We start from the raw sequence: 17,790 nt of genomic DNA, 5'->3' as shown, positions 1-17,790 counted from the left end.
AGAAATTCAGATTCGTGAAACTAAAACAGAAGTGCATCGCAGAACTTTAGAAGGAGCAGGGAAACTACGATGGCGGGGAGTGGGTGAGGAGGATTGAGGTATACTGGTGTTAGGTTTAAATCCACCCCCAAGTGGTTGAAAGAGGGAGATGCTAGTTCTGTCAAATTCCAACACCCCGGGAGGGGGCCGAACAGGAGCTCTCGCGAAATTAGCGTTTGACGAACGGGATTGACTAACAGATCCCGCGAGATTATGACTTAACTAACGCGACTTGGCCAGAAAGAAATAACGGTAGATTTAAAGGAATTGCGGGGGTGGGGGTGGGGGGCGGTGGTCCTGCGATCAGATAGGCAGACGCACGGTTACGTATTGGCGTAAAGCCGTTCAAGAGAGTTTGTTTCCGGTAGGCCAAGCTGTGAGCCGTTTCCCGCGGGAGTCGTTTCAAATACGGATAGGCTAGACAAGCGGTGTGAGACTGAAAGTTCGCGCTTTTCTTCAGGCATGAGTCATGAGGCGGTGAAAAACGTGCAGGAGGTGGATCAGCAGGTGAGTCAAAATGTTCCTTTCCTTTCTCCGTGGGCATTTTCTCAGGATTAATTTGACTTGTGGAGCAGTGTTGACGTGCCACCTTCCTCTTACTTTTGCCGGTTCCTTTATTTGGCTGTGGTTGACAGCAAATGAGGGGAAAGACCGACTTAAGGCATTGGTGCGGGGCGAGGCGGGTGGGTGCATGGAGGAAGAAACGAATTGGTAGTGCTCTGACTTCGTTTACGTAGTGTATCATGGCCCCTCACAATGGCGGATTTTGTGTGTGTGCGCGCGATCTCGGAGCGGCGTATTTGTACTAGTACCGACTTATTAGTGGTGACGCGGTACGCGGTATTGGCCCGCTTTTTTCTGTTGAGTTTCTTGGCTATAGCTGTACGGCATTAATTTCAGGCACAGAGGTGTCGTTGGTATACAGGCGTACGGTCGCTTGCGTACGGAATTATGTGGGAAGGGGGTTGGGCACTGGGCCTTATTTCGGAGCAATGGCGGCGGCCACTGTTGTTTCGTTGCACTGCTCCGCTCATCGAAGCCCTACGCTTGCATGGTTTGTGCTTGTGGGACCCTGGAGGACGATTTTATTTTTAGAAAATAAAACGGCAGTTTTGTTATTATTTCTCTCCGGGGTTTCTTCCCGCTGTACTTTAACTGAGTACCCCAGGTGATGAGGTCCTGTTTCCGGAATGGAAAGCTTTGTGACGCAAAAGTCGCGGAAGGGGAATAGTGGGAAGGGGAGTAGGAAACGGTCGCTGCTTGCTTACGTACATTCCTATTTGCGTGTGGTGGAATCGGGAAGCTGGCGGGAGGTTAGAGATTTGCGGTATTCCCTTTATTTAAAACCCACTGAATGGCCGTTAACCTGAGGGTGTTAAGCTTTTGAGTTGTCGTACTTTGTTGAACGTGTCGTAAGGTTAAGCGTTTGTCTTTTAAGTTTCATCTGAGAGAAAATAACTAGGAACGAGGCGATTAGCAGGAAAAACTTTACGTGTTACATTGCTTTCTTGTTCCTAACGTGGAAAACATTTAAATATGTCAGTCAAGACGTGTTCTCAGTGTATTGCTTTCCTTTGAGATGTTCGGAATTCGGAAGAGCATACGGTATCTAAGAAGAGTGATTTTACAGGCTTGTTTTGCATTTCTGAAAAATATATTTCATCCTCGCGTTGCCTTCAGAAAAACTTCAGGGTTTTAACTCTTTTAAGTATGCAGCTTATCTGAACTTTTGTTTTTCACGTTTAGTGTTGGATATTGACCTAGGTCATAAACCTTTCACAAGATATCTGTCTTGTAAGTCGTTAAACAGAGCCTCGTGACACTACTTGCTCCCAGATTTTATTTCTAAGTAGCATATAATTGGTGGGATTTGATAGATGCTTCTTTGAGGGTGTTTTCTTTCTATTGTTACGATTATATTCACTCATGCAGTATGCTGAGCTGTAGTTTAATGGATTAAAGAGCGCAGAGGTTGAAAATCTGATACAGACACATTTGTGGTGTTTTCTGTGTACATGGGAAACGTTTACATTTAACTTTTACTTTTAAAATAAACCGTTTAACTGTTCATAAACTATTCCTTGGGTCATTATAATTTAGTAGTAACCAGATTCGATGTGGAGAAGTAATGCCTTTGTTGATGATGCTTGTTGTTTGGTAATATTATTCTTGAACTTTTAACGTGTGTATGTATAAACATTATATAGCACATTTCCTGTAGCTGATAGGTGTCACTATTGCTCCTTGATCTTTTGTGCTTTTTAAAATTTATTCTGGCATGTATGATTTTCCATTATTTTTACTTCTTGGTTAGTTTTTCTGAAACTCAATAAACTGAAACTTTTCTACAGTATTGAAATCCATCAGTATAAAGGGACAGATATTTAAGTGAAATTAAAGGTGCTTCTCTAGTATAAACTTTTCATGTCATTTGCCCAGTCTCTTTGCATTTATCATAAAATGACAGATAATAAATACTGCCTTCACAATGTGGTAAATATTACATGATAACAGTAATAAATGTCACATTGTGCACTAAGTGATGGGTGGTGCTGCTGCTTATGGATTTATTTGAATTAAAAAGTTGCACACTGCTGCAATATAATGTTAAAATATTTGTTTTTAAGTTATGTAGTATTTAGGGAATAAAGAAGGAATCTTCGGCTTGCCCAGGAAAGAAGTGACTTTGAGAATGTAACTTTTGATGACTGAGGCGATTTTACTATGCAGAATTATTTTGGGGGAAAACTTGTTTTGGATGAATATATTTGAACTGTCTGTACTGGTGTACTTCTTGGCATGCAAGTCCTACTTTTTGCCTTTGCCATAATTTGTAGACTCTACAAGGTGTTAAAAATAAGAGCTTGTAATGATACAGTGTATGATTGGAATTTAGGACTTCTAATTTGTCTTTTGTAATGCTGTCTGTGCTTGATTTTTCCTTTTTTCAGCATGTGAACTATTAATACCTCTTTTCTTCTAGTTGGCTGATCTAAACCTAAATTCTGATAATAATCAGAGTGGAGGAGGAAGTACAGCTAGCAGTGAGTAAAATTTTTATTTGTTTAGAATCTGTTAATATCTCATAATACTAATTTTAAATTCAAAAACCATTCTGTAACCATATAAATTTATAAAGTAATTTGGTATGCTTGGATAATAAGAAACTAATTGGTTCTTTTCCAGTGTGAAATGCCATAGAAAATTAATTTTCACACTTTGAGAAAACCTCTTATACCTAGTATAAATCCTTCTCAGACACAGAGGTGAAGACATGTTGATCTCTCTTTTGAATTGACCTGAACTTGAACTGTGTTAAACCTAATAAAGGGAACTTGTGCAATTGTATGTTTTAGTTTTTGCTCATTTCCCATGAAGAAACTTGAGCCTTTCTGATGGAACCTGGCTTTACTGATTCTTAGATGGTAATTCAGAGAAGGCAATGACAACCCACTCTTGCCTGGAAAATCCCATGGGCAGAGGAGCCTGGTAGGCTGCAGTCCATGGAGTCTCAAAGAGTCAGACATGACTGAGAGACTTCACTTTCACTTTTCACTTTCATGCATTGGAGAAGGAAATGGCAACCCACTCCAGTGCTCTTGCGAAGCCTGGTAGGCTGCCGTCTATGGGGTCGCACAGAGTTGGACACAATTGTAGTAACTTAGCAGCAGCAGCAGCAGCAGATGGTAATTAGAACTTGGAATATTAATTATGTTATTAAAAGTTTATTTGAAAAGTTAAATTTTGGGAAAAGAGCTGTGTTTCTGCATTGTTTTTGCTACTGGTTAGAGTTAATGTCACTGTTAAGTGGATAGGGACAGGAATAAGTAGATAGGGACAGGAAGTTTGTGACAGCATATCTCAGCTTGTACCTTGATTTCCAAGACAGCAGTTGGTGCACTCTGAAAGGCCTCTTCAAGTCTGGTTAATTGGTATGTTATTTGTCACTATATGAATTTTTTAAAGATTTAATTCTATCATCAGTTTTGAAGTACTTAATCTCAAGTAAAGTTAGAGATTTCATTTTAATTTGGATTTCCTATCAGTTCCTCCTTAAAATCATCTATCCTTTCCAGTTCTCATTGTTTAAATTGTTAAATGTTTGTTTTAGCAGAACAGCTGAATTGAAATTGGTTAACAGACTTAGGGCATATATACAGTCTTTCCTAGTAGCCTGTTTTATTGTATATAATGCTGGGAAGGACTGGGGGCAGGAGGAGAAGGGGACGACAGAGGATGAGATGGCTGGATGCATGACCGACCTGATGGACATGGGTTTGGGAGTTGGTGATGGACAGGGAGGCCTGGCGTGCTGCGGTTCATGGAGTCGCAAAGAGTTGGACACGACTGAGCAACTGAACTGAACTGATTTGTTAAAGCTTGTTTCATGTGACAATTTTCTGAAAGACCAGTGTCATTCAAAATAATTATATACTAGTAGCTGTTAAAATGTATTTCGTTTTAGGAGGTTTTCCCCTAAGTAACTAAATTCAAAGAATAGCTGTTTTTAAAGTGTTTTCTAGGATGAGTTGTTTTTTGTTTGTTTTGGCATGCCACAAGGCATGTGAGGTCTTGATTTCTGATCAGGGAGCTAACGTATGTACCATCTACAGTGGGAACACAGAATCTACTGGATGAACAGGAAAATCCCTAGGACCAGCTATGTCTGGAGGATCTGATCAGTTTTTAATTTTACATTTTCTCTTATAGAAGGGCGCTATATACCTCCTCACTTAAGGAATAGGGAAGCATCTAAGGGTAAGTGGTTATTCAACTTTTTTTGCTTTGAAAATTAAAGCTGGGAGAATGAGGTCACTTTGGGAATGTGTACACATTTTTCTTCTATGCTTCTCTGTTTTCAAAAGTTAGTACTTCTTAATTTCAGAAACATTCATGTAATTTTACATCATGTGAATTTCTTATTCCTTTTAGTCAACTTTGAGCCCAAACTTTCACTGGCATACTTTCACAACTTTTATCTTCTCAGGGGTGTTATTCATTCAGTGATTGTTGTTTTTCTATGAGGTTGGTTTGCTTAATACAGTAATTTTTAGTGGAAAAGAGGATTTAACATAGGAAAATTCTGTTTGCTAGTGAAAACACTTCTCAACCTTGATTCTCTTTTCCAGTGTTTTGATAGTAATTTCAGTGCCCTTTGGTGTCAGTCACACAGATAAGACAAAGGAAAACTCTGTCTTTGAAAAGACAGGAAAATTGTAAGTCACCTTTTCTTACTCTTAACTTTTTTTGGAAGGATTTTATGGTAAAGACGGTTCAGCGTGGAGTTGTAGTAAAGAAAAGGATGCCTACAGCAGTTTTGGATCTCGAGATTCAAGAGGAAGACCCAGTTACTTCAGTGATCGAGGAAGTGGATCAAGGGGAAGGTAAATTATTGTCATCCTGTAAGTGTGCATAACATAGCATTTCAGGAATCAACTCTTAATTTTATGTGTTCTCATTCTTTGTACTTTCTGTGACATTATTTTTTTTTTTTTTTTTTTGGTGACATTTAATTTGTTGTTTTTCATTAACAGACTATTCTTCCATTATAGATTAGTAGGTTTCCCTCCCCTCTGTGCTTTGCCATGCTGTATATTGGGATCTTTGCATGTCCCCTGCAGTGGAAACACAGAATCTTAATCTCTGAACCACTAGGGAAGTCCCCCTATAGATTAGATTTTAAGCAAAATATTGGTTACTCATTTTTAACTCTAAAAAGTCTTTACTAGTTTTAGTCTGTTTAACAGGAATTAAAAGTAGTAAGAATATGCTGCTTGATGTGTATATATATCTCCAAATTTTTCTTAACATTAATGTTATGCCTTTGTTTTTTAATTAAATATGTATAAATTACAGATAACCAGTAGATATTAGATAACTAATAGCTAAATTAGAAGATCTTATTTCATAAATGAGTTAGCCAATATTGAGTTACTGGAATCTTTGAAAGTTACTTGTGATCAACAATTGAATTACTAACATGCAGCTGTGTTTTTGGAGAGGTGATAATATGATATGGGCTAAATGACATACTCTGTAATCAGTTTGCTTATGCTGTTTAGGTTTGATGATCGTGGGCGGAATGACTGTGAAGGTATTGGCAGTCGTGGTGACAGAACTGGCTTTGGCAGATTTGAGCGTAGTGGACACAGTCGGTGGTGTGATAAGTCGGATGATGATGATTGGTCAAAACCACTTCCACCAAGTGAACGCTTGGAGCAGTAAGTTTTTGATATTTATGTTGGTGGGAAACTTGCCATCTAGCGTCATACATATAACAATCATTTCATTTCAGGGAGCTCTTTTCTGGAGGAAACACTGGGATTAACTTTGAGAAATATGATGATATACCAGTAGAGGTAACTGGCAGTAACTGTCCTCCACACATTGAAAGTGTAAGTATTTTATTTGACTTTTTAACTGTTGTTTACAATTACTGCTGAAAATTTCACTGAGTTATGTATGAGAAAGGAGAGACTGAGACTAATGTCACCATTTTGAGGACTTCTTAAATAAGAAACGTCAAATATACAGAAAACCTCAGAACTACTGTATTGCATATTAGACTTTCAGAAGTCTATTTTCTTACAAATAATTGGATACTTTCACCTAAAATCCAAAGCAGCTGTACATTTAATCACAATTAGACATTTAGCTATTAAATTCCATTCTAATGCTAATATAAAACAAAGTGCAACAGAACATTAAGGCATTTTTATCTAGTTTATATATTTATTTGATAATCTGGTTAAATTTTATTAACAGTTCAGCGATGTTGCAATGGGAGAAATTATTATGGGAAACATTGAGCTTACTCGTTATACACGTCCTACTCCAGTGCAAAAACATGCCATTCCCATTATTAAAGAAAAAAGAGACCTGATGGCTTGTGCCCAGACAGGTAAGTTCATTAATGGAGAATACCTGGACTAGCTTTGTAAAAAGAGAAAGGCCTGTGTCCTAAATTTAACTTGATTTTATAATGAAAGAAATATTAGCTGGGCATATCTTTTATGTCTTTCAATCCTTTGGGTAAAACTAGGGTTTTTATCAGGGCATCTTGGGGAAGTTTATAGCAATATTGTCAGCCAGTTGATTTTGCTGACTTTCCAAACTGAGTACAGAGCAGGGGAAAATTATGAAGTCAGTGGAAGGAAAGTTAGCAATATATTTGGGATAGGAAATGTATAGTCAGGGAAGAGCCTGTGATCCTGAGAAAGGAAAAGGTGCCTCTTATCCTTTAGTGTTTTATGAGTTGGGGACTGAGAGGGCTATAGTACTGTTTAGTCCTGTATCAGAATTTGACATAGGTTAAAGAGTACAAATCTTAACTTTGGTTATGTACTGAACTTTTTGTATGGGTGTATATATGTAAATATTATAAATTTAAATCATTTGTCATTTTTTATACTTTTTTTTTTTTTTTAAGCAGTAGATGACTTCTTTTATATGTAACTGGCCTTTGGGACAGGACCAACACTTTTTTTTTAAAGTAATGTTTTCTTGCAGCAGTTAGTACCTGTGGGTTTTATTTTGCAAAGTAAGAGAATGACCTACAACGTCCTTTGCTACTAGAGTTTTCATCTTAAGAAAGTTTGCTGACATTCTACCAGCTGCCAAATAACAAAAAAATTTTGAAGTAAAAGTTGATGCTAATTTAAAAATAAAGATAATTGTGTTCTTCTGAAAATTGTTGCAAAAAAGTATATGTTGATCTGTTAAAAATGGATCACAAATCATTCAGCATTCTTCACTTAGTTGTATAAATGCATTTGTCACAGAACTAGGCATTAAGTAAAAAAAAAATTTTCTCACTAAATGGGTATTTAGAATACTTTTTTATTATTCAAACTTAATAAGCCATTATTTTTTTAACAGGGTCTGGGAAAACTGCAGCATTTCTTTTGCCCATCTTAAGTCAGATTTATACAGATGGTCCAGGCGAGGCTTTGAAAGCTGTGAAGGTAGAGATTCGTTTATAAAACAAAAAGGTTTTCCTTAGAACAATTTTTATCATTTGTTGGAACTTTTCTTTCAAGTAAATATACTCTCTTTCATTAGTCTGTTAAGTCAATAAAAGTTCATTTTCAAATACAGTTCTTAAATTACAGAGGGGATTTTATTGTCACGAACTTTAGAAATGATTAAAAAAAGATTTGAATCTTTGAGCTTAATTTATAAATTGTACTTAATTCTTAGGAAAATGGAAGGTATGGACGCCGTAAACAGTATCCACTCTCCTTGGTTTTAGCCCCAACAAGAGAGTTGGCTGTACAGATCTATGAGGAAGCCAGGAAAGTAAGTATGCATTTTGCTGATTATTGACTTTTTTATAGACTCTAGTGTAGTTTTTATGACCATCTAATAAATTATTGCTTGCAGTTTTCATACCGGTCTCGAGTTCGTCCTTGTGTGGTATATGGTGGTGCTGATATTGGTCAACAGATTCGAGACTTAGAACGTGGATGTCACTTGTTAGTTGCCACTCCAGGACGTCTGGTGGATATGATGGAAAGAGGAAAGATTGGGTTAGATTTCTGCAAGTAAGTTGATTTTTATATTTGAGGTATAATTAATTTGTATATTAGTAATTATCAGTTTTGTAGTATTTTATAAAGTATTATAGCTGATCTGCTTGGTTCATTGTAACAAATAACAGCTAATTGGTTATGTGATCTGTATGTGGTTTACATAGTGAAATTTGAATCTCATGTTAAAATGACTATATTAGCATAGTTCAGTATAGGCACAACAAAAATTAAGTTTCTTATCAAATTCTAAACTTAAGTTTCTCAAATTCTAAACTATCTTTTTAATAACAGATACTTGGTGTTGGATGAAGCTGATAGGATGCTGGATATGGGATTTGAACCTCAGATACGTCGTATAGTTGAACAAGACACTATGCCACCAAAGGGTGTTCGCCATACCATGATGTTTAGTGCTACTTTTCCTAAGGAAATTCAGGTAGTTCCTTTTTTTTGAAAAAAGAAAATTTGTATAGATGTTATCTTCAGTTAATGTTAGTTAAAATAGGAAAAAAGTAAAGACTTTCTTCCCTCTTTCAGATGCTTGCTCGTGATTTCTTGGATGAATATATCTTTCTGGCCGTAGGTAGAGTTGGCTCTACCTCTGAGAACATCACACAAAAAGTAGTTTGGGTGGAAGAGGCAGACAAACGGTCATTTCTACTTGACCTCTTAAATGCAACAGGTAAAATTTTGAGTAATTATATTGCTAGATAATAGACTATTAAAATACCTTTAGCCTGTACCCTGTGTTTACTCACCCTTCTGACCATGGATGTAAAGCTGCTTTTTCATTATCTCCATGTGCATTCCTTCTGAGTGCAAAGAGAAGTAACAAACATTAATATTTAGATCAAACAATGATGCAAATTTGCTATTAATAAAGAAAAGATAAAATATTTTTTATCAATAATTTTTCAGGGAAGGATTCGCTGACTTTAGTTTTTGTTGAGACCAAAAAGGGGGCTGATTCTTTGGAGGATTTCTTATACCATGAAGGATATGCTTGTACAAGTATCCATGGAGACCGCTCACAGAGAGATAGAGAGGAAGCTCTTCATCAGTTCCGCTCAGGAAAAAGCCCAATTCTAGTGGCTACTGCTGTGCGTATATTTTCTGCTCTTTTTTTTTTTTTTTTTCAATTACACATCTTTGAATATTGCCTTATTTTAACAAAAACTACTTTTTTTTTTTTAAATTACTTTTTTTAGGTGGCAGCAAGAGGACTAGACATTTCGAATGTGAAACATGTCATCAATTTTGATTTGCCAAGTGATATTGAGGAATATGTCCATCGGATTGGCCGTACAGGACGTGTAGGAAACCTTGGTAAAGTGTTTGGTTGCTTGATGGTTGACACAGAATTTTAAATCCTAAAACCTGTTTTCAAGGGAAAGTTGACATTGGATGTCAGACAGTTTAATATTGCGTATTGTTTATATTTTTGTTTTCTGATTAATGTTCTAGACCTCATTTACTTTTTTTGGATTCTTGTAGGTCTTGCCACCTCATTTTTCAATGAAAGAAATATAAATATTACAAAAGATTTGTTGGATCTTCTTGTTGAAGCCAAACAAGAAGTGCCATCTTGGTTAGAAAATATGGCTTATGAACACCACTACAAGAGTAGCAGTCGTGGCCGTTCTAAGAGGTACGGGTTGTTTTAAACCTTTGTCATTAATATCATTTGGGAAAGGAATTCTGTCCAGGGTTAACTAAAAACACTGCCATTACTGTACAAGTGACATTTTCAGAAAGGATAGTGTGAAGTAAATGCCAGAGGAAGATGCCACATGGAAATGAGTTGAAGTTGAGGATTGGAAAGTTTATGCATGGAAATTGTCATTTTATTTCAATTATGTTCTTAAAAAACATCATATCTTTTTCCTTGTAATATAGATTCAGTGGAGGATTTGGTGCCCGTGATTATCGACAAAGTAGCAGTTCCGGCAGTTCTAGCTATAGTAGTGGTCGTGCAAGCAGCAGCCGCACTGGTGGAGGTGGTCATGGCAGCAGCAGAGGATTTGGTGGAGGTAGTAGTGAAATTTTCCCCCTTTTATATAAATTTTTGCAAGGGATTCCCCCCTTTTTCAAAGCATAATTTGAGAAATTTTATTTGTGAAGAACACAACCAAATAATACAGTGTTTTTTATTAGGCTTATATCAGACTACTAGAAAAACCAAAAAAAGAAAATATGGCTGACTAATTTGTCTTTTTTTTTTTAAACATTTCTTGATAGGTGGCTATGGAGGCTTCTACAGTAGTGAAGGATATGGAGGAAATTACAGCTCTCAGGGGGTTGACTGGTGGGGCAACTGAATCTGCTTTGTAACCAAGTCACTTAAAAAAATTTACAATGGAAACCACATGTAACTTTGCCAGATTGTTTTGTGTAGAAAGGAGATCTTGTAGTGCATTACCCACAGTGATTCTCCTGAAAATTCAAGGAAGCTTAAAGCCAAAAGAAGGAAAAAGAACAATCAACAACTCCATTGGTTTGAAAACTTAATTGCTATGGTTTGGATTAACTCCCCTTCTGCTTGTTTCCACCCCAAACTGCATTTATAATTTTGTGATTGAGGATCATTTGTTTGTTAATGTACTGTGACTTTTAAGTTTATAGACAGCTTATTATTTTGATGTCTTGTTGGCTCCGTAATGCTCTCGTTCTCAATTGTATTCATGGAATAAATTCACTAAATTTGGGCTAAGATCACACCTTGACACACAGGTGTGATACAACTTATTTAACAGGAATTGTTAATTCAGAACTATTACAAAGTAAGAAAACTTGAGCAGTAACTTGCATTAGGACTTAATATTTGCAGATTGGGGAGAAAAATACCTTACAGCAGAATTACCTTCTGATGTGGTAAGCTGTACTTATTTAAATTTGTACTTGCTCATTCTAACCTGGATAGGTGTTTATAGATTATAAATAAGCCATTCCAGTCATGATAAGGTTGCATGTATGAATGCATCCATACATTTTTCAAAGCATTCTTGAAGTTAATGGAAGTAAATATAACAGTTCCTCTTAATTCTAAGCTAGGCAAGTCTTGGGTATATGTTACCACAGGAGAAGTTTGAAATTTTGAAAATTTGATTTTAAAGTATTTAGTGAAAATTTCATCTAATTAGATTTTTTCATGCCTGCCATGAGTAAAATTGAAATGGTGGTATGGTTGACCATGCGAGTGACCAGTCCTTTTATGGATCTGCTTGGATTTTGGTCTTAAATGCATGCTAGTGTTGATGTTTTTTGGTCAAGAGGATATGAGCAGGAGGGATCATGCAGCAGGCTTTCATTTTATTGCAGATTTTCTTTACTCTCTTTACACTGCATTGAAATGTTTAAATGGCTTACATTTGTGGATTTTGTCAATCAGCATAACAACAAAGAAATCCTTGCGATTACACGAGTTAGAAATATGTACTAAGCTGCTCAAGTTGTTTTTTCTGTATAGTACAGTTATATTTTAGTTGCATAGGTTTCCATTGTATTTTACAGTTGTTTCCTGCTGAATTTGGCTAAAGATGATTATTCACCAACTAAAATTGTCTCCGCCGCTTGGAATTGGTACTGATTCTCTGGTTGGAAAATGGTGATCTTCATAATCTTAACAATGGCATAAGAAGGCAAAGATTTCTTAAAAGTGCAATAATAGATTTTCAGGTGTATTGTGCCTTGTTCTAAAACTATTAGGTAGGTGCACTTGACAGTATTGAGGTCATTTGTTATGGTGCTATTTCAATTAGTATAGGTTTAGACTCTTGTACATTTTGCTCATAAATTTTTTACAAAGTACTTATTTTATTGCACATTAAGAGAATTTTATATATATATATATATATATATGTCTTCTGTGCATGTTCTTAAACTTCCAATCTTATTTTGTCTCTTGGAGATTGTTGAACACATTTTTTTAGAACTAGATTCTAAAATTTTATTTGGGACCATAGAATGATAATTGGGAAGAAAACTCTTTGCACATGACAGATTTTAGATACTTCTTTGCTGCTAGTGCTAGTCTGTGTAGTATTTATTGAAACATTTTGACAAATATTTATTTTTGTAAGCCTTAAAGTTATTCTTTGAAAGTTTAAAGAAACTTGACCAAAAGACAGTACAAAAACACTGGCACTTGAATGTTGAATGTCACCGTACGTTACATAATAAATTTCAGGTTAGTGTGAGCTTTAATGTTAGGTCTCACTACACTTTTAGTCAAACTAAGCAGACCCAGCATTGTCAATGTAGATAGCTTTAACTTTCTAACAAAATGTAAAAGAAAATTAGCAACTTGAAGCTATAGCATGCCAAGGTTTTGATATGTTGTTATCTTAAAACACTTCTAAACACTTATGTAGTGTCCACATTTTCAGAAATTCTACAGAGTTCTATTTAGTCCCATATGTTTGTTTTTTAGTGTCTGGCCTATTTCTCAAACATGTGGTTATCTTTGTGTATTGCCATAATCAGTGACTTACATTAAGTTTTGTCAGCCAACAATATTTTCAGTAAAAAAGAATGGATTTTAATTTGCCAAATGTAGACATTGAACCTCAAGTCACTGTAAGTTTAGTAATTGCTTAATGTATTAGTTTTAGATGCTAGCACTGCATGTGCTGTGTTTATTCTGATTTTACTAAAATAAAGAGTTGAATACAATCTTTGCTGTCAGTTGTGGTTTAATGAGAGGTAGAAATGAATTTGTGTTCTCCCATGAAGAGTTTGACTGTGAGATTTCTTGCTTATCTGCAGAATTAATTTATGAAAGACCTCTTTTAGTTTTAAGTATTTGAATAAATGACAAAGATGGTTTTAAGGAATGTATATGGAGAAAATTTTAATCTTAAATCACAGAAATCTAAATGACCTATATAGCATGTATTGCATCTATCAATGAAGAATCAATAATTAGAATAGGTAACCTATGGCAGAAGTGCCCAGTTTCCAACTTTTGGTCCTTTCTCTTGGCTGATAAATCAGTATTACCACTGTTACCATGCGGTGATGCTGGCAGCTATGCCACATAACAGAGTTTGTTAAAAGAACCAAATCAATTTAACATGTTAACATTACAGTAGTTCTATGACACATGGTTGTTGTTTTGTTTTTAGAGTAAACTTCAGTGTCCTTGTGACCCCTTATTAGAACTAACCTCCCATGTTTCCTAACTTCTTTTAGTGTAGACTGGCATTCATCTGTAAATCAGTGTGTTCTTGTACAGTTTCTTGCAGTCAGCATTCTGTCTGTGAGATAAAATATTGTCTATAGTTTCAGTCTAACCGCTGTGTTGAATTATGTTCTATGCTGAACTGACCAGGGTGGTTTCCAGGTTGTGGTTATGTTAAATTATTTATGACGCCTATTAAAGAGAAGGAAGAAAATAACTTTATTCAAGAGGGTCTATATGGGTGCTTGCAGTAAGGGAGAAAGACTACTGCTTTCTCCAATTGATTCAGGGATTCCCTGAATCCCATAGATTCAGCTGCTCTGAATGCATCGTGGGCAAATGGAAATTTACAGCCAAGGAGCAAGGTGGGAAGTGCGTGTGAGTAGTTAGAAAAATAGAGGAGAAGACCAAGATGGGGGGTGTATTTTGCTTAACCAGTGTAACAAGTCTCTTTGCTGAAGGTAGATTAGGGTAATAGGTAGCACCTGGTGGGTGTTGGGGAGCTAAGAACTCTATTGCCACTGAGAATACTAAGATACTGAGTATAACCTAACTGACCTAGGATTCTTGTTAAAACTAGACAGTACAAACAATGGATGTCAAAAATTTGAGTCCTAGTTGGAAAATACTCAAGAGGAGCACAAGTTTGGTCCAGGATAGAACCTCAGCTTTTCTGAAAGACTTGTTCATATCTAGTGGATACATTCTAAAGTAGAACTGGGTTACATATTCTGTATCTTTCCATTAGATACTCCCTGTTTTCTAAAGCAGTTATTTATTGTTTTACACTTCTTTCACAATTGTATGAAGAGTCTGGTTGCTCCATACCCTCACCATTTTTTGACTTATTTTAAAATTTCAGATATTCAAGTACGTGTATATTGAAAATCATTTTAATTGGTGTTTTGCTCTTGACTAGTGATTTACATTTGAGCCATTTTGTTGAGGTTAATATAGGAAAAAGTAACATGACCTTACCAGTTTAAGAACATACTAACAGGAAAAATCTGGAATTTGTTTTTTCCAGGAAAAGATAAGAGAAGTTGGATTAGCAAGATACTGATAATTGTTAAGATTGGGTAATTGGGAACAAAGAGGTTCAATTATACATTTGTGTTTTGATGTAAGATTCTTTTTCATGTTAAAAATTAGTAAATAATAAATTATGGGGAGATGGGTAAAATACATATACAGTCTTTGTTTTTCATGTTAAAAATTAGTAATAAGTTGTAGAGAGATGGGTAAAATATATACGTGGTCTTAACCCTAACCATCACATGAATGCATATTGCAGGCTAAGGAATAAAAACTCCAGGAAGCAAGAAAGAAAGGCTAATATGTTAAGAACTATATAATGATTCTTGTATATGAATAGCTATTCTCAATTTTCACATAGATCCAACCCAAACAGCGAAAATTGAAATGACTGTACACTGACACCTTTCCTAAATACAGGGTGTGTATTTTCATGGTGGCCCTGCTTTCTCAGTGAAAGGGGATTTAGTCACAAGGCCAGAAAAAGGGAAAGCTGTATGTCTGACCCACCTTGCAAGTAATGCAAAGGGGTAAATATCCATACTGTAATAATTGTATAGGTTGGTATAACAGAGCTGAAGGAAATAAGATACAACACTGATGAGGAAAAACAGAACCAAAAACACCTTTTTTTTTTTTTTTTTTTTTAATTGGAGGCTAATTACAATATTGTAGTGGATTTTGCCATACATGGAGCACATGGGTATACATGTTTTCCCATCCTGAACTCCCTTCCCACCTCCCTCCCCATCCCATCCCTCAGGGTCATTCCAGTGCACCAGCCCTGAGCACCCTGTCTCATACATCAAACCTGGACTGACAATGTGTTTCATATATGATAATATACATGCTTCAATGCTATTCTCTCATATCATCCCACCCTCGCCTTCTCCCAGAGAGTCCAAAACACTGTTCTATACATCTGTGTCTCTCGCTGTTTCGCATATAGGGTTATCATTATCATCTTTCTAAATTCCATATATATACATTAGTATACTGTATTGGTGTTTTTCTTTCTGACTTCACTCTGTATAATAGGCTCCACTTTCATCCACTTCATTGGAACTGATTCAAATGTATTCTTTTTAATGGCTGAGTAATATTCCATAGTGTACATGTACCACAGCTTTCTTATCCATTTGTCTGCTGATGGACATCTAGGTTGCTTCCATGTGTTTGTTAGCCATCTGTATGTCTTCTTTGGAGAAATGTCTGTTTAGTTCTTCGGCCCATTTTTTGATTGGGTCGTTTATTTTTCCGGAATTGAGCTGCAAGAGTTGCTTGCATATTTCTTCGTCAGTTGCTTCATTTGCTCATATTTTCTCCCATTCTGAAAGCTGTCTTTTCACCCTGCTTATAGTTTCCTTCATTGTGGAAAAGCTTTTAAGTTTAATTAGGTCCCATTTGTTTATTTTTGCTTTTATTTCCATTACTCTGGAAGGTGGGTCATAAAGGATCCTGCTATGATTTATGTTGGAGAGTGTTTTGCCTGTTTTCATCTAGGAGTTTTATAGTTTCTGGTCTTACGTTTAGATCTTTAATCCATTTTGAGTTTATTTTTGTGTATGGTGTTAGAAAGTGTTCTAGTTTCATTCTTTTACAGGTGGTTGACCAGTTGTCCCAGTACCACTCTAAAGAGACTGTCTTTTCTCCATTGTATATTCTTGCCTCTTTTGTCAAAGATTACCATAGGTGCATGGATTTATCTCTGGGCTTTCTATTTTGTTCCATTGATCTATATTTCTGTCTTTGTGCCAGTACCATACTGTCTTGATGACTGTAGTTTTGTAGGATAGCCTGAAGTCAGTCATGTTGATTCCTCCAGTTCCATTCTTCTTTTCTCAAGATTGCTGTGGCTATTTGAGGTTTTTTTGTATTTCCATACAAATTGTGAAATTATTTGTCCTACTCTTGTGAAAAATACTGTTGGTAGCTTGATATGGATTGCATTGAATCTATAGATTGCTTTGGCTAGTATACTCATTTTCACTATATTGATTCTTCCAATGCATGAACATGATATGTTTCCCCATCTCTGTGTATCCTCTGATTTCTTTCATCAGTGTTTTACAGTTTTCTGTATATAGGTCTTTTGTTTCTTTAGGTAGATTTATTCCTAAGTATTTTTTTCTTTTTGTTGAATGGAATTGTCCTTAATTTCTCTTTCAGTTTTCTCATTTTTAGTGTATAGGAATGCAAGGGATCTCTGTGTGTTAATTTTATATCCTGCAACTTTACTATATTCACTGATTAGAAATTTTCTGGTGGAGTCTTTGGGGTTTTCTATGTAGAAGATCATGTCATCTGCAAACAGAGTTTTACTTCTTTTCCAATCTGTATTCCTTCTTTCTTTTCCTGCTCTGATTGCTGTGGCCAATACTTAGAAAACTATGCTCAACAGTAGTGGTGAGAGTGGGCACCCTTGTCTTGTTCCTGACTTAAGAGGAAATGCTTTCAATTTTTCACCATTGAGGATAATGTTTGCTGTGGGTTTGTCATGTATAGCTTTTATTATCATAAGGTATGTTCCTTCTATTCCTGCTTTCTGGAGGGTTTTTATCATAAATGTTGAGTTTTATCAAAGGCATTCTCTGCATCTATTGAGATAATCATATGGTTTTTATCTTTCAGTTTGTTAATGTGGTATATTACATTGATTGATTTGTGGATATTGAAGAATGCTTGCATTCCTGGGATAAAGCCCACTTGGCCATGATGTATGATCTTTTTAATATGTTTTTGGATACTGTTTGCTAGGATTTTGTTAAGGATTTTTGCATCTATGTTCATCAGTGATACTGGCCTGTAGCTTTCTTTTTTGTGGCATCTTTGTCTGGTTTTGGTATTAGGGAGATGGTGGCCTCACAGAATGAGTTTGGCAGTTTACCTTCCTCTGCAATTTTCTGGAAGAGTTTGAGTAAGGTAGGTGTTAGTGCTTATCTAAATTTTTGGTAGAATTCAGCTGCAAAGTTCTCTGGTCCTGGGCTTTTGTTTGCTGAAAGATTT

At 35.9% G+C, this 17,790-nt stretch overlaps 1 protein-coding gene across 6 annotated transcripts; it reads left to right on the top strand.

Moving 5' to 3' along the window:
* The first annotated feature begins 274 nt into the window (after positions 1-274).
* Positions 275-13,241, top strand: LOC133051466 (ATP-dependent RNA helicase DDX3X-like). Of its 6 annotated transcripts, XM_061135896.1 has the most exons (18): positions 275-291; positions 408-546; positions 3,023-3,083; positions 4,750-4,797; positions 5,294-5,423; positions 6,102-6,260; positions 6,335-6,434; positions 6,805-6,940; positions 7,918-8,003; positions 8,239-8,337; positions 8,422-8,582; positions 8,862-9,006; positions 9,108-9,252; positions 9,489-9,670; positions 9,779-9,896; positions 10,065-10,218; positions 10,467-10,603; positions 10,809-13,241. In XM_061135896.1, exons 2-18 carry the CDS (start codon positions 502-504, stop codon positions 10,886-10,888), a joined length of 1,986 nt encoding a protein of 661 aa, XP_060991879.1. In that variant the 5' UTR covers positions 275-291; positions 408-501; the 3' UTR covers positions 10,889-13,241. The 6 variants fall into 6 exon arrangements, 5 of the variants coding, with proteins under 5 accessions (XP_060991879.1, XP_060991882.1, XP_060991881.1 ...); XM_061135899.1 differs by lacking the exon at positions 275-291 and having other exon boundaries at positions 328-546; positions 4,753-4,797; positions 10,467-10,600; XM_061135898.1 differs by lacking the exon at positions 275-291 and having other exon boundaries at positions 328-546; positions 4,753-4,797.
* Positions 13,242-17,790: the final 4,549 nt, after the last annotated feature.

This window comes from Dama dama, chromosome X, assembly GCF_033118175.1.
Source record: "Dama dama isolate Ldn47 chromosome X, ASM3311817v1, whole genome shotgun sequence".
Lineage (NCBI taxonomy): Eukaryota > Metazoa > Chordata > Mammalia > Artiodactyla > Cervidae > Dama > Dama dama.
The sequence above is the reverse complement of the archived record's forward strand: the minus strand, read 5'-3'. Positions and strand labels throughout refer to the sequence as shown.